The 22237-nt window shown below is 44.1% G+C and overlaps 1 protein-coding gene across 3 annotated transcripts in view; it reads right to left on the reverse strand.

Annotated features, from left to right (window-relative positions):
* LOC138453204 (adhesion G-protein coupled receptor F1-like) overlaps window positions 1–22237 on the reverse strand; it is a 926758-nt gene that overhangs the window by 397362 nt on the left and 507159 nt on the right. For all 3 annotated transcript variants that reach the window (XM_069605833.1, XM_069605832.1, XM_069605834.1), the window contains exon 9: window positions 2954–3123. In XM_069605833.1, coding sequence (XP_069461934.1) covers window positions 2954–3123 — 170 coding nt within the window. The remainder of the gene's footprint in view (window positions 1–2953; window positions 3124–22237) is intronic.

The following is a 22237-nucleotide window of genomic DNA, read 5'->3' on the forward strand; positions in this document are numbered from 1 at the left end:
ATATATATAATTAAAATTGAAAAGAGAAAAGGAGATTTCGAGCTGCATTAAGCTCAAGATTATTTTGGGGCATAGCCATGATGAATGAATGCAACCAGATTTCATTGCATGGCACTTTGGGGATCTAGGTGCTACAGAGTGGTCAAAACACATGAGTTCAATTGGCATGAAGTATTTTAAACAGGTCATAGAGGCCATTCTCAATCAAACTAGCACAATTTCAATACTTGTCAAATACATTCTATTATCCTTGATTGAAGTATACCAATCTTGAGAACAATGTTTACTCTTCTCAGAGGCGTTGCTAGGGGGGGGTGAGGGGGCTATAGCCCCAGTTCTTTTGGTTGTAGCCCCAGATAGAAGCTCAGATGCTACAACCAAAATGCTAGCTAGCCCCCCGAGTCCCGCCAGTCCTGACATTAGCTTAGCACCTGATCTTTTCCAGACCTAGCAACACCCCTGACTCTTCTTATCTTCATTCGCTGTATTTTCAAATTTTTATTGTGCCACTTTCTTTACCAATGGTCCCCCTTCACATCCATTCCTCAGCCTCACCAAAATACCCACAATGGGAAAATACCCTCCTTCCTGTCCTCCTACCCCAGTTATGTGGTGGAGCAGTATCTATAACTGCACATCCCTGGCAAGGCAAAGCCCTATCAACCATTGCGCATTGCATGCCGTTGCCTTTGCCTTTCTTTTCCACAGTTATTCAGATCTTTTAGTGTACCAAACCATATCAAAAGGAGGAACTTACCCCAAGGGCTCTAAACAATGCAATCTAGCACATATTTAAAATACATTATCTGTTCTCAAAAAATTAACCATCGCCCGACATGCGATTTCCCCATTGACCTGATGTGAGAACTGTTATCTTGTCAGTCGAGTGACCTCTGATTGATTTATTTCTTTTTTCCTTTTGCGCTATGCTTAAAGAGAAAGTAAGTGTCCTCTCCATTCTCTGCATGGTAAGGCACTAGGCTAAAAACCACACTGCAAAGTACATATTGTTGCCCTAGCAGAGTGCATGGTGGCGCGAAATAGGAATACCGATGTCATAGGCAATGCAGTCTGCAGCTAATCTCACAACTTGGGATAGCTGAGAGGAAAGGTTGAGCAAAGACTATCAGTTCCCACTCTGTGTTATTCATTCACCACATTTTGAGCCTCTTTGCCATCCAACCCTGATTGCATTTCACTTTTTTAAATTTGATTTGGCTTTTGTAAAGTAAGAGCTTAATCCAAAAACAGTAGAAATAGGTAAAGACATGAGCTACACTTCTTGATAGTATAATCACGTCCTAGGCACTATAGTGCACTCATGAACCTGTCAGTGGAGAACAATGTTACTGCTTCACAACAAACACTGTGAAGATAAAGACAAGAGAGGCATAGCAGAGTATAGTATCAACCCACCCCCATACGTCACAATGTGCTCTGCTATGCTTATGTGGGCCTCACTCTTTGATTGGCACAAATAAAAAATGAGGACTGCAACCTACATCTCTCTGTATGTTTTTCTAAGGTGTAGGTGTAGTCAAAAACACCTAGAGAGAGATGAAGATTGCAAATCTTTAACACTTGGGTATGTTTTTGATAATTTCAGGTGTGCTCTTCCAGTCTATGAACACTGCGGTGTGATGACCCTTAACAGTGGCTCGATAGGCTACGCTGCAACCAAAAATCTGGGGAAAAAATGGTAATCTTGACATTTAACAGAATTAAACTTTCTGCACAAGAGTTCAACTTGCCATAATCACAGACTCTTTGGTTTTCAACTTTTAATGTTGCATTGTTTATGGTAATAAAGACCTGTTCAGAAAGAAAAACTATGTGTGCAATGGTTCCCTTTTTAATGTTGAATTTAATGTACATGGGAATGTCTTGCCTTCCCTTCAAGCCCAAACTCCAGTGATTACCAAAAGGGCTAGCTCGAAGCTACTGCCAAATGGTCATTTTTCAGAAAAAGATAAAAGACATAGGTGTGGACACTTTTAAAGGTCATGGGTTCTTTTTGTAATGCAAAAGGTAATTGCCCATGTTGTTTCATAGTGCTAAGTAGTATTGGCAATATTGTCTAAATGGCATTTCCTTGTGGATATTGATCGGCATGGTCAGAAAGTCCATATTTAAAACCAGAGGCATTACCCATGCCAAAGTTCAATATCCACCTGCCAGTACCCTATCCACAGCCAAACTGCTGTTGTGAGCCTTCTAGAGGCTCTTGCCTCAAGAAAGGGCCATTTCACAATAGGAGCCATCCATGAACGAACCTCTTACATTTACCATGCCGGCAGAAATTGCACCTTTCTTGCAGGGCTAAAGGAAGAGCAAGAGATGGGGGTTGGGTGTGAACACTGGCCCTTCAGAGTGGCCTGAATTGGAAGGGCTGCCAGCAGCTGGTCATGCCCCCTGACCCCTAACCATACCCACCCCACTTCTTGCTTCTCTGTTTCCTGCACAGCAATGGCGACATTTCTGCCATCCACTCTGAAGGTGGAGGAGTTCTCCCAGAGGTGCATTCAAGAGGAACACCTACCCCTGTGGCTGAGGGAAGAAGCAGGGATTTCTCACAGTGTCAGCTGCACTTTCTTTAGGCATGCATGAAGAAAGAGAAATCTCTCTCCTTCCTGCTGTTTGAAATATCGATCAGGGATATGTACAGAGATGCCATAACCCTGTGCTTCTCTAATTGATATTGATCGGCCAGCAGTCAATCAGAATCTATAATTCTATCAGAATCTATGGTGCTGATAGTCAAAAATGACATTTTTACTAACTATTTATCATGATTCAATTTGGTTGCATCCATACTGGCATAACCAATGAATGGAAGAAGGGAAACCCCCATAATATCCCTGCTGACACGCTTACACGCTGGCCACACAGTTTGCAAATGATTTGCAATGTGATATGACACTAAAATAGTCATCTAAATTCAAACCTGTCGTACCTCCTGGAAACGTAGAAGGTCAGGATAAACACAATCCTCGTGGACTATATGCCATTTCCCATTTTTACACTTTGCATCTATGATGCCTTCCAGCCCATCATTGCACAAAATCTGTGTCCATTCTTCTTCGGATCCGAATCCATAGCCTGATGAAACGTCTCTGCAGTCAACTAAAAAGAAGCAGATTTGGGAATTAAGTTTTCAGGTTCAAAATGTCCACAGTAAGTGCATATTAGGAAAACAAAATAACTCATATATCAACTTCACTGCAGACTAAGGTGCAGCCATTTCAGCTACAAGGTATCAGAATGGTCATGTTCATAAATCTGTCATCTAGTTTCAGCTGATGGTTTAGAAACCATAACATTCTGAAGCAGGGGAACATTTGTGTCATTTGAATGTCATCCAATCATACTGTATTATGGTTTAATACACGTGAAGGTGTATGTTACCAGCCAGGAACTGGTTATTAATCTATTTGAGACATGTTCAACTTTATTTCTTGTTGCTTTGGCAATTCACAACATACCCCTTGCTTAATGCTCCCCAACCCGATATATGACATTTAATTAAAGGTTAAATGGATCTGAGCCATGCTAGAATTTGATCATGTGACCTGTCACAACCTCTGAAACAGATATTAAGCCCACCGAGCAACCTTCCAATAGTGATACCCTTATTGGATATCCTGCGCCAAAGCAAAACATTCCAGGTGCTCTATAAGTTAAAGAGCTAATTTGTTTTGTTACCTTCTCCTCTCCTCATACCAACAAGTGGGTCATTCTGTTAATATTCAGACAAAATCTACCTTTTGTTCAAAGCCCCCATTTACAAATATGCCTGGTCTCATACTCACCCCAATGAATTGTGCCCCATCCCACTAAAATTGCTAGTGTTATGACATTCACAATATCCTGATCCCCAATTGAATACATGTTGGGTGTTCTATTCAGATTCAATACTCACTTCTAAACCATGCCAATGCACGTTGGGTATGTGGGTGGAGAGACTCTTTATGCATGTTAGATGCCTTGCTATTGTGGAAATATTAGCAATGAACTGTTTTATTGCAGGTACATTTTCCTGCAATGGAGTAATGTACTTCAGATATTATGTCATGATGCAATATTCTTTGTGGGTACTGCAGAATCAGCAGTGATATAAAATAATGTAAATGGTTTGCCTTTTGCGAAATTAAGGGGTTTTCAACACTTATACTCAAATACAATGTTCAAATATGTGCTTTGGATGTTTATCAGAAGATTCAAAGTCATCAGTGAAACCAAATTCCAGCCCTGGGCTTTTCTTTCACCCAACATTGCAAATTGGTACTCTAATCTACTTCCTTCAATTAAAGTGAACCAAAACCGAACACCCACAATTTAGTGTGTTTGACAAATGAGGCCAGATGTGCGAGCTGTCCATGTCACTGCAGTTGAGCTTTTCCTGATTCATTCAGTGCTGTGTCATGCCCAGGCAGATTCCAGGATTGTATTCCTTTTGTGTTCAGTTTGTTGTGCCTTTTCCACAAGAGGAAAAGAGAGACCAATCCACCACTACAATGTGTGGGAGAGAAGAGAATCATGCACACAATGTGCAATGCAATGTTAGGGGAATGATGTAGCTCGTTCAAGAACAGTTCAAGTTCAATGTTCAGCAGAGGTATTTGTTAATTATTAGGTACATGTTTATCATGACTATGGCAAGGTTTTATTATTAGCTTCAAGTATTTTTCATAGGAGGCAGCCTTAAGGCTGGACACTCGAGTCACAGGACATGTCGGCCAATGCTGGGCATGCAGAAGTAAGATAGCAAAGGGCTGGGAATGATCAGGCAGTGAGGAGGGATGAAAAAAACAAACATCCGAGCAATAGCACTGCTTGTGTAAGATGATTGCTACCAAGCCATCTACTCATTTCTCCCCTGACTTCTTGGAGGGGTAAGGTCTTGCCCCCCAACTACAGGAACACTTTGACTATAGGGGTCAGGCAGCGGAGACAAGTTGCCCAAACCTAACTCTCCTCAAGTGGTGCACCCCCAACATTATGGCATGGCTACAATGGCATGTTTGGTGGTGTGACAGCTCCAGTGCACATCCTTGCATTGTCCGTGTAGCAGCTCCTATCACACAAAAAATAATTGGCTGGACTGCAGAAGCATGATGGTACCCAAACATTCTGGAGCGATGGAAGGCACATAACTCTGTGGATCTGATCTACTGCTTGCACACAACATTCCTTTCCTATGACTAGAGCACTGCCCTGCACTTGATGTACCAAAATCTTCGGGGCAAAGTAACCATGGACGATGAATCACACATGCCTGCATGCTGAATATAAATAAAGCACATTTTAGCAGTGCACCTCATTACACACATCAGCTGCAGCACGGATGGAGGCCTGTAAAGCTAAACAGATTCCGTATCATGTTTAGCAGTTTTTATCTATTTGGACATGGACATTTTCATAAAAAAACATGATATCATGAAAAAGTGTAGTAAGATGACATGAGATGAAGAGGACAGTGATGGAAAAGGTGGGGAGAAAAATAAGGTTTGCAGCAACTATCAGAATGAGTGGAGGCTAGCGGATGTACATGTATGACCTATTCCCCCACACACAGATGAGAATATGAACCTCTGGCGGCTGTCATTAGAAGTGAACTTAATATACAAGGAGTGTCATGTTGGGGATTGCAGCAAAAATTATGGCTGTTTGCTGATGACACTCTTTTGGTTTTGCAGTACTTGGATCAATCATTACTGACTTTAATGGAAGTTTTAACATTATTTCATACTTTTTCTGGCTGTAGAGTGAATTGGACCAAATCAGAAGTGATGCTGCTGGCTCCTAATTGTAGTAAAAAATATGTAACTGACCTGGGGTTTCGGTGGTGCCCGGATAAGATGTTGTATCTGGGGATTTGGATTACTCCGAAGATTTGTGATTTGGTGAGAGTGAACATGAGTGTGATTTATTTGACTTTTTAAAACGATTTGGAGCATTGGGGTTTATTGAATCGTTCACTTTGGGGGAAGGTTAATGCTTTAAAGATGGTGTCTACCCCCAAGATCAATTATATCTTGGGTATGATCCCACTAAATATTGAAGCTCCTTACTGGAAGGAATTGGACAGGCTTATACAAGGGTTTTTATGGGACAAGAAACCGCCAAGATTAAGTTTGTGGAAACTACAGTTACCATTGGAGAAAGGTGGACTAGGAGTACCAAACTTTAGGGCCTATCATCTAGCCTTTAATTGTGATTTCATAGTTGATTTCTTGGCACTGAATCCTAACAAATGGGCTATGGCGGAGGCGAGTTTTAATGGTCCTTTGTCACTAAGGGCATTGTTGACCACAGAATCGAGAGCGAGAGGTGTGAAAGATCCATTGACTGCCTGTCTGAGAAACTCCTGGAAGAAAATGACTGGCTTGTTGGGTATGAATGCATACAAAGATCCTGGTGCGTCATTATGGATGAATCCTTCTATTAAATTGGATAGCAAAATGTTATTCTGGCCTGAATGGTTTTTGGGTGGCGTCAGCTGGATTGATGACCTTTTTAACGAGGAGAAATGGAAGAGTGCTAGAGACTTATAACAAGAATTTCATATTGAAAATTTCAGATTTTCAGATTACAGGAAATTAAAGATTGCTGTTGGTGAGATCGATTTCCAGGCTAGATTGAATCTGGATTTTCTTAAGAGAAAATCTTTGACAGATGAAGGTGGCTTAGCTAGCCGGGTATACAAGCAGATTGTGCATGAATACAATAGCAATGATTTGCTGAGGAATGAATGGAGTCGGAGAATTGGCTCTGACATTACAGTTGAGACTTGGAGAAGGATATGTGCAAATGTCAAACTTTGTTCCTTGGGTTTGACTGAAAGAACGAGACGAGTTAAGATCCTAAATAGGGTTTATTGGACCCCGGAGAGATTATGGAAGAGAGGTTTGAAGGATGATCCGGAATGTTGGGCATGTGTTCATGAAAATGGTACATTGGAACATATGATGTGGAATTGTAGAAAGGTATGAGGATTTTGGAGCGATATTGGTGAGATTTTTGAAAAGGTCCTGAATGACTCAATTGGTTTTAACTTTGAGACATTAATTTTGGGGAATGATTCAATCTTGGATGATCTCACTCAATGCCAAAAGAAATGGTTATCTAGAGGTGCTGCAGTGGGTAACAAAATCATCCTTAGAAATTGGAAATCTACTGTTACATTAGAGAAAGTAGTTTGGCTGAATGAAATACATGTTTTGGCAGGTATGGAAGAACGTTTATATAGGAAACAAGGCAAAAATTGATCATTTGTGAAGATTTGGCGGAAATTTGTGGCGTTGTATTGAATCTGACTTTGTATATTATAAGATGTGAGCTGGTGGTTTCTATGGGGTTTGTTTCTGAGCTGTTATTTTTTTAAATATTTATGTATCTTTGTAAATAGCATCTGTAAATATTTTGTCATTTCATAATTGATGTTATTGTATATTGAAAATAAAGTTTAAAAAAAAATAAGATCAGAATATGAAGAGGGAAGGATAGAGAAGTCTCATGGAAGAACATCACAGTGATCTTGTTGAGGCAGCAATGATATTCACTAGCTGGTTGGGAAGGGCATATTAAAATATCGTTTTAGGTGGGGAGGTATTTGCAGGTTCCAAAAGAGCATTTTATTAATTTAGCTTAGAGGATCTTGAATGCTGCTATGGGTTTGGAGAGATAGCATTTTATCCCTAACAGACGGTACAAAGTAGCATACCCTAGAGTGAGAGTGGCATTCAGATATGCTTCAAATGAATGGAAGTTGGTGAGATTGATACCCAAACCTTGTCTTTGTTCAGTTAAGATGCCAGGATCCAGTAAAATTAGAATGGGGCAGTGGCAGCCGAGGTTGAGGATGACTAATGGGTAAACAATAGTAAAAAAAATAGTAAAAGAATATGCTTTGAGAATGCTTAAGTAAAGCATGCTTCCGGACATTCAATATAAAATCATGTTGACTATGGATGGAATGGGATCTATTTGCTTTGATCCGCTGCTAGAAGCCTGATGTAGAGTTGCATGTTTCGTGCACAAATACATTTCTTTCATAAAAACCTCTATACATTAGACATGGGGGTCAGGGGGATTCGGCAGTCCCACAGGAACTCGCTCCGTAATTGGCGCGCTAGGTGGAGCTAGGAAGATGCTGAAGTTATGTTGTCCACATTGTGCAGTAAAAACGTGCAAGTCTTTTGGAGGCTTATTAACGAACTGGATACTTCTCAGCCCACAAAACAAATGAATGCAGTGTCCGAGAACGATTGGGTTGGTTCATTTCCAAACTCTGTACGCCCAGCCCATGGGGAACGTGCTTAGTCAGAGTAGTGAGTTCTCTGGAAGTTCTCTGGAAAATCAAAGACAATCACACTAAACTTCAATTATGAGAGTGTACTTGAAGTAATGAACAGGATCAGTAACTCTTGTGCTGCTGGCCCAAACAAGCTCTCAAACTTTTTATTTAAGAGCAAACCGGCTGCTTGAGCAACGGCATTGCGTTTTCTGTTTGAGAATGTGGTGCAAATTGAATCTTTCCCTGACTCCTGACCATCGGTGCACATTGTTCCCATTTATAAACAGGGAGCTAGATCCAATCCCACAAATTATAGACCCATCGCCATTTTGGATACCGACAGCAAGGTCTTTGCACTATCTTACTATCGCACCTTGAACAGTGGGCAAATTAAAGTGGAAGAATCCTTCAATGGCAGATTGGGTTCCGAGAGACACATGGGCACATCACTGAATGGTTTCATTGTGTAGTGCAAAAAACAGCTTGCCTGGGAGGGAAATATGACTCAGTGTATATTACATCTATCAACCTTATCGCTGCCTTTGATGCTGTCGACCGCAATCTTTTCTGGTCCAAACTTAACATGTGGGAAATCCCCCCCAGCCTCTTAAATTTGCAATTTGCTTATACGAGAACTCCAACATTCAGGTTTTATAGAACCACAATGGCCATTTGTCTCGCCAAATTCCTATCTTTCAGTGGGGTCAGGCAGTGATGTGTTTTAGCACCCTGCCTGTTTAACCTCTATATGGCAAACATAGGAAATTATCTGAAGTCTGCAGCTTTGATAACTCCCAAATTACAAACCATGTGACCGCTATGGATTGACTACGCTAATGACATACTCATTTTTGATGGTACCCCTGTGGGACTTCAACACCTGATTAATGGTCTCTCTTGCTTTGTGGACATACACTCCTTGAAGATCAATCCAGTGAAGACTGGATCAAAGCAGTGCTCTAAACACACTAGAGCTACTACCTTTCTCTGGCGGATTAGTTCTAAGCCTGTGGAGATGGTTGATAGCCTCCTCTATTTGGCTTCTTGATTAATTCCAAACCGGGCAAATTGAAGACAGAGATGTGGCTTAAAAGCCATGCCTCTGCCCTTGCAAACCAACTCAGCAGGGTCGACACACGCTATGGTAAATTCTCCCTATTGCCAAGTGTACGATATTACAAGGGTAAAATTGTCCGGAAAATATTGTAAGGGATGGATGTGTACAAGCTCTCCATCCTAGATTAGTTCCCTTTTCTGGAGGTCATGATTTGGAGGTGTCTCTGTGTCTCCTGGGTACATGTATGCATCATTAAGTCATATGTATGAGGAACATAAAAAACTGGGGACTTTCATACCCTACTTGGCAATCTATCTAGATAAGTACACTCTTCATCTGTTCCTTTGTTTTCATTGGAACCTTGTGTTAACCAAACAGATATTGGTCAGATATGGTATGTTGACCATATGTAGATTTTGTAAAGACAATGATGAATGTGAAACTATCAATCATCTTTTGATGTCTTGCCCTGATGTACAGGGCTCAAGATGGAACACCATAAAAAATGCTTAGACTGGTTTGGAAATACTACTTGGCTGGTCACACTTCATCAACAGTAGTTGCAGTAACTAGCTTCCTTAAATCTTTGAAGCTTGAAATGCAGAGCGAAACCATACCGAGTACACCTGTGTTTTTTTCCTCTTCCTCTAGTGGCTTTACTTCACTGGTTGTACCCGTTGACCCTTTGGCCCTAACCTCTTCTCTTTAGCATTGGTTAGGTGAAGCTAGTTCTTTTTCTGGTTGACCCGTACTTTTGGTTGTCAATAAATTGGTATTGTGAACGATCAAATTGTTCTGAGGAAATGTTATGTGTGTATTAATTGATGTAATGATTATTTGTATTCTTCTTCTGTGAAAGCGCAATCTGTTATAGGAAAATGTATACTTGTATTTATTTGGTATATTATTCTTAATGATAATAATGAAATGATGTGTATTTTAAAATACATTACACACATGCTTTTCTTACAGCAAGAGATACAGAATCCCCCAACCACACATGGGTACCCTCTTTTCACCTCATGTGGTGAGTGCACAGGCATTGCAAAGACAATTGCTTTTTGACATTTGCTGCTCCTTTCACTGGACGATTAACCAAAACGAAACCCTTGTCTTTTTTTCCTTTTTTTCTCTTTCTGTTCTTCTTCCTTTTTTTCTTTTCTCTTTTTTTCATTCTTCTTTCTTTCACTCTTGTTGTTCTGGCTTGTTTCTATTTTCTCTGTCTTTTGTGCCAGTCAAGTGACACATTGTGGACAGTGACCGCTTGTTCATTCAACCAGGGTACTCATTTGGGACAACTCGAACTCTTAAAGTCCACAGTAAGTGCTCTAATTTGATTTGGTTTGCACTTGGTCTTCACTAATTATTGTATAGGCCAGCCAAGCAAACATTTCTAAAATATTTTCAAAATATTTTCATTTTCAGAACTTTGATCCTTTCACAACCCACCAGATTTTGTATAGTCACATCTTCTTCTGTAGAAGGCGGGCCCTATCATACAACATACTGGCCCATGTAGCCAAAACAAATGGGGCAACAGTTTTGTTTTTACAACTTGTGTTTCAACACACTAATTGAACTAAAACGTTGTTGTAGACCCTCCTGAGTGGGTACCTTCCCATAGAACAGGTTATTTGGCAGTGTTCGTTCTCAGTAGAGCAGCTCCCAGACCTTTTTGTGCATTTTTAGAAACTTTGGGTTTCACCCTAGGTTACCCAGGGTAATCCAGACGTGGACCCCTTGCTTAGAGAGGCACAGCTTCACCTCATTGATGAGGCCTGACTAGGACGAAACACGTTCTGGGGTTGCTGTTGATACTCTTGTTCAGAGGAGAATTGCCTAGCATTTCAGTGCTAGACTGCCCCTGTTTGTGGGAAAAATACTGATATGCAAATGGATATTTCCCCTCTGTGAAAGGTGCAGTGAGCTAAAACGTGGTTGTAAACCCTTCTGGGTGGGCACCTTCCCATAGAACAGGTTATTTGGTCATGTTCATTCTCGGTAGAGGGGTTCCCAGACCTTTTTGTGCATTTTTAGGAACTTTGGTTTTCACACTAAATTACCCAGGGTAATCCAGACGTGAAACCCTTGCCCACTGTGCTTAGAGAGGCACAGCTTCACCTCACTGATGAGGCCCGACTAGGACGAAACACGTGTCTGCGGTTGCTGTTGATACTCTTGTTCAGAGGAGAATTGTCTAGCATTTTGGTGCTGGACTGCCCCTGTTTGTGGGAAAAAGACTGATATGCAAATGGACATTTCCTCTCTGTGAAAGGTGCAGTGAGCTAAAATGTGGTTGTAAACCCTTCTGGGTGGGCACCTTCCCATAGAACAGGTTTTTGGCCGTGTTCGTTCTCAATAGAGGGGCTCCTAGACTTTTTGATTGTTATCTTTCATTTAATTTGAGGTGTTTTACTCATACAAATTTGTTGTCATGTCCTAATGCGCTTAGTAATGAACCTTTGAACACATTTGTGCAACCTGTACACATTTATCTGTTGGTTTTTTTGTTTTTTCCATACATGTTTCATTGATGTACATTGTTTCAGCTTTTTTGCTAAGTCTATGGCTTTCTTGGTTTGCTGTGAAAGGGGCTGACTACTTTTGTATTTTTTACATTGAAATTGTTAATTCCCTTAGACCCCTGTTTTTTTTTACAAACATTTTTCAGAAAACAGATTTCTGTGTTTTTCGTCATCTAATCTAGGGATGTCCTATGTGTTGTTGACAAAAGCTAGGCTTTACATTTTCTGAGAACTCTGTTGAAAGGCAGCTTGGTTGTGACTTATACAGATTGTTTCAGAGTTTAGACCCTTGGCTAGCAAGTCAGTGGCTGCCATTCCAGTTTCAGTGGAAATTCAGAGTAGTAAGCATGTCCAGAAGCAAATCTGAGGTTCCTGGTGAGGACATGCCTTTTTGTACAGGACATGATATAGGTTGAGCCTCTATTGGAGGCACCTGGGTGGATGATGCAAAAGGTCTTAAATATAAACCTTCGAAAATAGTGATACCTATTATTGTTGATGTTGCCCAGAAGAGCCTGAAGAAGGCTCAAGTGACGATGCTCTCCATGAAAAGGTGATTCATCGGAAAAGCCATGTAAAGCAGAGTTCTTGTATTATACTGCGGGACGGACATTACATTACACTTGATCTAAATGTACTATTAAAGGTAAAAGGAGAAGTAAACCCTATGCAACATGATCATTGCCCCCTTATGGATCCCAAAACCTGTGAAATTTTGTTCCTTTATAATGCCGCTCTTTTTCGCAAACAGGCACGTACATCACAAAATACTGCAAAACATACATAGAGCAACATTTTTAAAATAGGCACAACATGGGGAATAATGGATCAGTAGATACATTGGTACATTATGTAGAAGGAAATAGAATTCCTAAAATAAATCCAACTTTTTAACACCTGTGCCCCAGAAAAGGGCAACATCATAGACTTGAGAGCAGGAGAAGACCGAGGCAATGGAAATACATATGATTAGTCTTATCGATCAACTAAGCTGCAGTGCAGCTTTAGAAAATTTAGGAAGTTTGAATGGAGAACTTGTATCTTCAGTTGCCCACATACAGTATATGCACCTTGAGTGACGACAGATCCACAAGATATAATTGTGAACAACCCAATGACACAGACTGAGAAAATAAACCAACCTGAAATGGGGAAACAGCTTTTACCTCCACCCTTAATGGGATTAGAAACACAAAAAGCATATATAAGTATATGGATTACTGCCTAAGCCTGAGCTGGAACATCATGGGTAAAAAACTCAGTTTATTAATACCTGGGCAAATGAGGTTATTCAATTTGAACAATATCACAGCATTTTACATCAACAAAGCTGTGTCTAAGGGGTTGACAAACTATAGGACTCCAAATATTTCTCTCGATTTCGTTGGCTGTGACTGTAGCCCAACAACATCTAGGGTCACCAAATGTTCTATATATAACTCTCACAAAATTACAGTTGGATGTATTGGTCATTTTCTAAATATGTATTACAATACTATAGACCCAGATGGAAACTTGATGGTATTGTGAACATCGATGGATTTTTCTGAAGATATTTAATCTCAGGGTTATCTTCATGAAAATGCTGGGTTATCATTCCTTACAGCAACCCCATCTACCCTGATATATCCACACTAACTCCACAAACAGGTTTGTCCCAGCGTGGGACAATTCATAATGTTTAACTCAAATTTGAAGTGACTTACAATTTAAGAGCGGTAAATGGATCAACTCTCTTGGATAACCCTCCTCCCATCACTAACCTTTGCAACTATTATTAGGATATTGTTTATCTGACAAGTATTACATTCATTAAATGCACTTGAGAGAAGGGAATTTGATCATGAGCCACTGAGTTGAGCAATTATTAGCACAGATTGTTTTCGACTCACTCACAGACATAAATGAACAAAGTGAGCTTCTTGTTATCATTTCCACTTGTATTGCAATGAATGGAGTGGGACGAAATAGAAAGACAAAATTACATATTTATTTGCAAGTTATATTTATAAATACTGCAATACAGGATTCACATTTTAACTTCCTCCACTGATTCAAATGAATATGTACTATCTGCATGAGCACAGAAAATGTGTAGGAAATGTTTACATCATGATCTGCTCAAAAGGGACCCTGGAAACTGTGCCTTTGTATGACAACGAATGTGCAGACCAAAAGAATGAACCAGAAGATGTCAGATGCTGTCGCGTAGCTTGGGAGAAGCTCAATGTTGCTGGTATTACAACAGATGGAAATAAATGTGAGTTAGTAAATTCTGGCCTGATACATTTTACTCTGACCACAGACACATTAATAAATGAACAAGACTGCCGTAAAGATTTTGAGGAAGATTACATGAGCTATATAAAATGCAATATCCACATGCTCAGCAGTGGGACCAAACTTTAAATCCACTATCAATGGGATCTCGTGGTATGGACACCAGTACTTCTTCAAGTGTTCAATGCAGTGATAGAGATTGAAAATGTCACAGAAGCTTGGAATGGGGCCTAATAGTACTAACCCACAAAGAAGGAAGTACATCTGAGCCTATCAATAACCAACCTATACATTCACTTTGCTTCTTTGTGTTTTTACCACACATTTTTACAGCAATTGTTTTCACCATTGTTGTGTTACAAAATATCTGACTCGCTCGCTTTTCCCCACCACTCACACACTCCGCCAACCCCACCTCACTTTGCTTTACATAAACACCACTGCATTTTTCAGCACTACGCCAACCCGCACTGCTTTACCCAAACACCCCTTTATTTTGCACCAAAAATAGTAACAAAATCAGAAAGAAATGAGTGGTAAAGAAATACTGCAGTGAAAAATACACAGTAAAAAGATTGTGTACCCTTTACTTTACTCTAATTTACGATAACTGGAAAATATCATTAGCGCTAGCACATTACTACATTTTGACAGAGGTTAGGCAGGTTTTAGAGCAGATGTGAACAACCCAGAGCAATCCTTCCGATTAACATCAATAATATTCAAATGTTTGCAGGTGAAGAAAGCCATGTTATATTTGATGTTTATCTATCTAAAAGGTGCTTTTGAGTCCATGTTCTTTACGCTTCTGTGACACACGCTAGAGGAGGAAGGTGTTGGGGCTGCTCCGGGTCACCGGGCAGCCCCAGACACTCAGGTCGGGATCACCCGACGGTCCCGCTGTGCGGCGATCATGCTGCGGATAATGCTGTGGGGGTCATCCCACGGCGCTCCAGAGCACTGGAGCCCACACAGAGCTGGGATCACCCAGCACACGACGGCCCCGACTCTGAGGGGCACCCAGGCCGGGGTCGTCTCCAATCGCCATTGGTCACATGCCAACAAACAGTGAAGGTCGGCATTGCCCAGCAGGGGCGCCGGCCTCGTGGTGGGCCCGGTCCTTGGGCCTACACCACGCGGTGTTGCGCCAGGCAGGCGCGTGAAAGAACCACACCGGAGTCCAAGTATGGTGTGACTGACGAGCCAGAAGCGGCTTGCTTCTTTTATTATGTTGGTCACCTGGCTGGGTCACGTGACCCATTTCAACATCCTGGGAGCTACCAAGCTCCCAGGAGGGATTACCATGCAACACCACTCCATTTTTTAATAACAACAAAACAAATTTTCCACACCACACACTACTACTCCTATAAACACTCTCCTACCGCACCCTTTATTAACCTGGGTGAGTGGTTTTACAATTACGCAACACTAAGGAGAGCTACTGGCACCACCTAAAGCATGCCACATGTCCAAATGTGCACTACATTACAATTCCCACGGCAGGGTCATCTTGAGCACAGAGTCTTCCTGGGGGCATCAGTGACAGTGTCCCTCTTCCGCCATCTTGAAGACGTGTGAGGCCAGGTTGAGCCCTCACGAGGGTGGCAGCCACACCACCGTCACGCTAAGAGAGACCGGCAAAGCCGCACCTGGGTAGGCCCAGGGGCCACATCGGCCAAGTCCATAGTCTAGGGGCGTGTGTGATGACATCATGGTACCGTGGCAGTAGGCCCCTTGTTGCACTTCTTCTCCGTCATAGGGCAGATGGTCGGCAAACAGTGGCATGGTGCCTGAGCTGCCGGGCAGGGAGGAGCACACAACACCGGCAAGCCTGCCATCCCTCCCTCTGTGTCCTAGGGGCTGAGCCCCAGCAACCTGTGCAGTTCCCTTAGGGACCACTGCAAAAGATTTAGGACTACAGGTGGTTGGCAGTAAACCCAATTGGTAGCAGTCTGTACCACCCAGATTTACCTGGTAGCTGTGGCTGAGCAGTCAGAGTTCTCTCAAGATGAGTTCGGCAGTATATAGAGTATACACAATAGCTACAGAGACACAGTAGCACAAGCAAACACTGACCCGAGCTTTGGTGTAAAAGTATATAATTATTTATTTAAAGACACACTTGTAAATTACACTAGCACAAAGAGAGGTAAATAAATTCATCACACAGTCACTATTATATATATACAACCCTAATTACTTATTAGACAAGTCTTAATGAGAAACACCACTTATTTTCAGACAGAGGTGAGCGCTTGACATAAGATGGCACTCTACTTGACATAAGATGGCACTCTAATAAGTTATTAAAAAGGGAGGGAAAAAGGCAGAGTCATGAAAGCACACCATTTTCAATACCTTTCAAAGAACCACAATGAGGCAGGTTAGGCAAAGTCTACTGGGGAGCAAGGAAGTTCAAATGCCAGGCCCACTCTTAGAGAGAGCAAGCTAAATGTGTCCAGGATCACACAGTGGGGTTATGCCCAAAGAGTCTTTGTAGAAAGTTCACAAAAGATTGAGATTAAGTCAGAAAAAGTTAGTTAACAGGCCCCAGGCTAGCCCAGGTTAGAAAGTCAAGGATTTACTGTCACCCCGAACGATCTGTCGCAAGGGAAGCCAGGTTCAGGTACTTTCAGTACCTGAAAGTGGGAAGAACGCTCCAGCGGGGGCAGTTGTTCCTGGCAGCGGGCGCACGTCGCTGTTTCGTCCAGAGGAAGAGGAGGTCTCGACGTGGGGGAAAGCTGAAGGTCGTTGCGCTTCCAGGGAAGAAACCAGCCGCGGAGTTTCCCGGTTACAAGGTAACACCCTTTTCTTCGCGGTAGTGGTGATCTGTGGTATTCTGGTTGACGGGGTGCTTGGCACGGGTAAGGCGGCCACGGATGGTCCAGGAAGGCGAAAAGACAGGCAAACTGGTTATCCCCACCAGTCAAAGGAAGAAGACTCTCCGGGCTGGAGATCTCCTCTGTCGTCGGGAAAAGTGGTGAGACGGTTCCCCAGGGCTCCACCGGTGGTGTCGACTTTGCAGGTTGGCTCGGCTTCTCCCTCCTCAGATTCTTTAGGTCATGTGGCGACTTCTGAAGTTCCAGTCCCCAAAGCCCTGCTTTTATGCAGAAAACCCCCATTCATTCAGCCTAGCTGTCAATCAGACATGCTAAGTGGTGAGTCGGGCAGCTCACCACTTGGGCCAATCACACAAGAGTGCGACTTCAGTTGCCGAGGCAACTCAGTCCAGGATGCCTAAACCCCCTCCCCCATCCCCTGTGGTACCCAGACAGAGTGGCACCACTTTTGGAGGCTTCTGTGGAGAAGCCCGCCAAAAAGTGGAACAAAGGGCTCGACTTGGGTTGGAGTCACAGAAGCGAACGCAAACGCCATTTTGGAACCAAGTTTCAGCAAAAATTACCAACCGGTGAATTAATATTAATTTAATAAACCAGCGGTATGTTCGAGGCTATATTAAAAAGTGGTAGCCTCGAACAATGGGAAAATCCCATAGGAATATATTTGCGATCGAATATAAGAAGTAGTATCCACTGCCACCAGCCAAAACTCGGTCGGGGGGGACTGGACAGTGCCCCCTCGAACAACAGACCCCGGGGCAATCGAATTGCCCCGACCAGTACGTCCACAATATGATGGTTTGTACTGGTTCTGTTCACAATTTGAAACTAGTAAAGCCAATGGTGACTTTACATGCCCTGGGAGACAGTAGTCAGTCCCAGGTTATGGAGTCTATGTTTGGGGGTCGCTAAAACACCCCTGGGTTACGGCACGGAGGGTGCTGTGTAACCCACATACCAAAAACACATGAAGCCCTATGGGGTAAAGGACCCTATAGCCCATAAAACACATACAAAGTCAAAGGAACACCTCAAATCATGTCTAAGAGTGGGAGGAAAAGAGTCTCACTCTTAGCAGGAGAAAAAAAATAAACCCCAAAAATCGAGCAAATCTGCTGGGGGACTAGGTTTGGGAAATTAGCCTTACAGAGAATTCTCCCTAACACAGCCTTATCGCAATGACTGTTGAGCGTTAGATTCTGCCCCTTTCTTTGTTGCTTTGGGGCAGTCTTCCCCCCCCCTTTTCTGTCCACATCTTTCCAACACTTTGATTTTTTTTTCTTCGCGGGCCCAGTTGGATTTGGGTCCGTGACCGATGGGGTCGCCTCACCTGCCGCGGGTGGGGCGTAACAGCACACCTCTTAATTTTTCAGCTCCCATATGGTGCGCTGCAGGCCTCCTCGCTGCCGGGCCCGAGGGACCACTTGGGGTTGGTGGGTGGCGCCAGCATCGCGCACCCCCACCCATACCTTCTCATGCGGCTGCAGCCGGGGAACAAAGGCACAGGCCCACCCTCCTCTTACGCGGCTGGAGGCATCTTGTTGGGGCTCGCGGAGGGGGAAGGGCAGCGCCTCCTCATTTTGGCACAGCCGCCCCACCTTCCTTTTTGTTGTTCTTCCGGGCCTCGTTGTGGTTAAGCCTGCCTCATTCATTTTCCTTCTGACGGCACACCTCGCCGTTCCTCATTTTAGCATCTTGTGGGTGGGAAAAGGGCAGCGTCTCCTCGCAGCAGCGTGGCGGTCAGTGTGTTCCCTCTCGATTTTTCTTTCTCTTCTTTGCGGGCCCAGTTGGATTTGGGCCCGCCACCTGTGCTTCCTTCATGCAGGCCCGATGGGGGCAGCAGCGCTGTGGTGGAGGGCCAGCGGTGCCGTCAGGCATGCAGGGGAAGGGGCAGCTCACCTCTCACTGCGGTTGGGGAGGGGCTGCCGGGCATCTCCTCTCTCTCTTTATTTCAGGGCAGCTGCCCTCATGGTGGGGGAGGGGCAGTTCCACATTTTTGCGGCTCAGGGCCGCCGGGCACCATGACGTGGTTGGCGCTGCCTATTCTTCTATTTACTGCGGCCGAGGCCGCAGGGCATCCCTCCCCCCAGGTGAGAGAGGGGGGGAGCTCACCCGCACATGTGCGGCCGACACCGTAGATCAAACCTCCTGCACACGGATGGAGGAAGCGGCTCCATCCGCGTTACGTTCGCAGGCCCCGTTGAAGTTGGGCCTGCATCCTTTGTTGTATTTTTTTTTCCTCTCAGTGATGTTTGCTGGTCTTCCCCTCCATGGGTCGCGTGTGGGGGAGGGGCAGCGCCTCCTCATTGCGGCCGACACCGTGGGCACTCTCGCTCTCCATGGGCTTGGGGGGCTGCTTCCTCCCTCCTGTTGGTGGTGGGGGGGCGGCCGGCGACGCAGCTACCACGCTCTCCTCTCCGTCCTTCGGGGCACGCGGGGCCCCTTCTCCTCCTCGCCATTGTTGGGGGCTGCTCCGGCTCACCGGGCAGTCCCAGACACTCAGGTCGGGATCACCCGACGGTCTCGCTGCGTGGCGATCATGCCGCGGATAATGCTGTGGGGGTCACCCCACGGCGCTCCAGGGCACTGGAGCCCACACAGAGCTGGGATCACCCAGCACACGACGGCCCCAACTCTGAGGGGCACCCAGGCCGGGGTCATCTCCAATCGCCATGGTCACATGGCCAACAAACAGTGGAGGTCGGCGTTGCCCAGCAGGGGCGCCGGCCTCGTGGTGGGCCCGGTCCTTGGGCCTACACCACGCGGTGTTGCGCCAGGCAGGCGCGTGAAAGAACCTCACCGGAGTCCAAGTATGGTGTGACTGACGAGCCGGAAGCGGCTGGCTTCTTTTATTATGTTGGTCACGTGGCTGGGCCACGTGACCCATTTCAACATCCTGGGAGCTACCATGCTCCCAGGAGGGGTTACCATGTAACAGAAGGTATGGACTACATATTAATACACCCGACTTGACTGTACCACAAGAGAAACATAGCACAGGTATGTTATGGTATTCAAGGTATAGGAAGGTTGAGTAATGACACACAGGAGGACATGTTTTTGAGTTTAACTTTGTTAATTAAGTATTGGTAATTGAAGGTTTGGGTTGGAATGATGATTCCAATGAACACAAAGCCTCAAACCCAATTTTATCAAATTCCTGTCCCTCCAGAGATGCGTAATATATAAAAACAAAATGCAAAAGTGCTGCTAAACAAAGTTCAAACCTACTCTTAATAGGTCCTTTAGTGTCATGGCTAACTCTATGATTCCACAAAAAAAGTACTTGGTACACTTTCCTTCAATCTCTGAAGAACGATGCACACATGTTTGATGTGTTTTTCATGCATTTCAGAGAAGATCAGGATGTCATCCAGGTACACTAGAACAAAGCATTCAAGTATGTCCCAGAAAATATAATTGACAAAGTACTGAAACGTGACAGGGGCACTACATAGGCCGAAGGGCATGACGAGATTCTCAAAGAGACCATATTTTGTCTCGAAGGCAGTTTTCCATTCATCGCCATGCCTAATGCAAACCAAGTTGTACATCGCCTGAAGGTCGAGTTTGGTGAAAACGACCGAGGATTGAAACTGATCCAATAGCTGCGATATCAGAGGCAATGGGTACTGGTTCTTTATGGTAGCTGCATTCAGCGCCCTGTAATCCAACACAAGGGCGCAACTCCCCATGCTTCTTGGGTACGAAAAAGATGGGAGAAGCAACAAGAGACCGGGAAGGACGCATATGTCCCAGGCTAGGGCACTCTGTATGTATTCCTTGAGAAAGTCCTCTTCCTGTGTGTGAGGTAGTAGATGCAGCCATGGAGGCACCGGGTACTAGATCTAACGGACATTCATACTCCTGAGGAGGCGGAAGTTGTTCGGACATACCCTTATCAAAGACATCAACAAAATCCTTTGTTCCATGGGAACAAAAGTTGTCAAGCCTTGGTTGGTGGCACTGACTGTAGACATACCAGACAGTAATGCGAAACAAGGTAAAAATGCAGAATCTGAATTTGTTGATAGGCAGAGTTCCCTGCAATCTGGAGAAGAAAAACGCATGGCCTGATCCACCCAGTCAATAAACGGGTTGTGCTTCTGAAGCCGAGGAAGACCTAATATAACCCTGAACTGGGGAGCGGCTATTAGGTCAATGATAGTCCATATAATTGCCTGTTGCCCCAGAGTCAATCATCACCGGATCGGTGAATGCTTGGGACCCAAGCACAGAAAAGTACATAAACAGGGATATGTGCATGGTCCAAGAGGCAATGTCAGAGCCGATGGAAGGCTCACTCGTACCAGTGGCCCTGTCTAGGGATGTGTCTTGGCGTTTCCTGACCGCTTAACAGGCCTTTTTTGGGGAAATTCGGATAAAATTACCGGTTTGCCCACAACAGACAAAGACAGAGGTTATAGGCTATCCGCCTCTCCCTCTCTTCTTTGGTCAAGGGGCGGTGCGTAGCCCGAATCTGCATTGGCTCTGACTCGCCTGAAAGACAAGGAGATTAAGCCTCGATTTTACTTTGGCGCATCTCGGGGGTCCTACATTCGCCCCGTCTTTGTATAAGTCAGGCATCAAAATGCAGAACAAAATCTGGACGGATGGACTGGATGGTATAAATGGTATAAATGGGACCACCGATAAGGCATCTTTCAGCTCATCTGAAAGGCCCTGCTAAAAGACTGCTGCTTTTGTTTTTTCTGGCCAGGTGGTTTCTGCCGCCAGTTGATTGAAACGCACCAAATATGTCAGAAGATTTTGTTTTCCTTGCGTCAAGGCCAAGAACTCCAGGTCTGATGCGTGTGCCTTATACCTAGCATCAAAAACCATATTCATAGCTCCCAAAAGTGTATCAAAGTCGTATAAGTCAGGATCATCAGTTTCCAAGAGAGGATTGGCCCAGCCAGCAGCAGTAATTCCCAAATGCGACAGCTCAAAGGCCGCCTTAGTGGTGGAGTTGGGAAAAGCCAAAGGGCAACAAAGAAAATGCAGCCTACACTGATTGATGAAAGTTCTGTAGGTCTTGGGGTCACCTGTGAACTGTTCAGGTGGGGCCAATGGACAATAGCCCAAGCAAAATAACGGGGGTAACAACTGGGGTCGGAGGAGATGGAGCTGGGGGGACTGCCACAGCAGCCCCATCCCCAAATTCCTTGTCTGTGGGCAAGGGTTGTTCTAAGCTCCGCATGACATCCATGCGTTGGTTCAGTGATGCGTGAGCGGT

Source organism: Ambystoma mexicanum, chromosome 4p (assembly GCF_040938575.1).
Source record: "Ambystoma mexicanum isolate Mex_15411 chromosome 4p, UKY_AmexF1_1, whole genome shotgun sequence".
NCBI lineage: Eukaryota > Metazoa > Chordata > Amphibia > Caudata > Ambystomatidae > Ambystoma > Ambystoma mexicanum.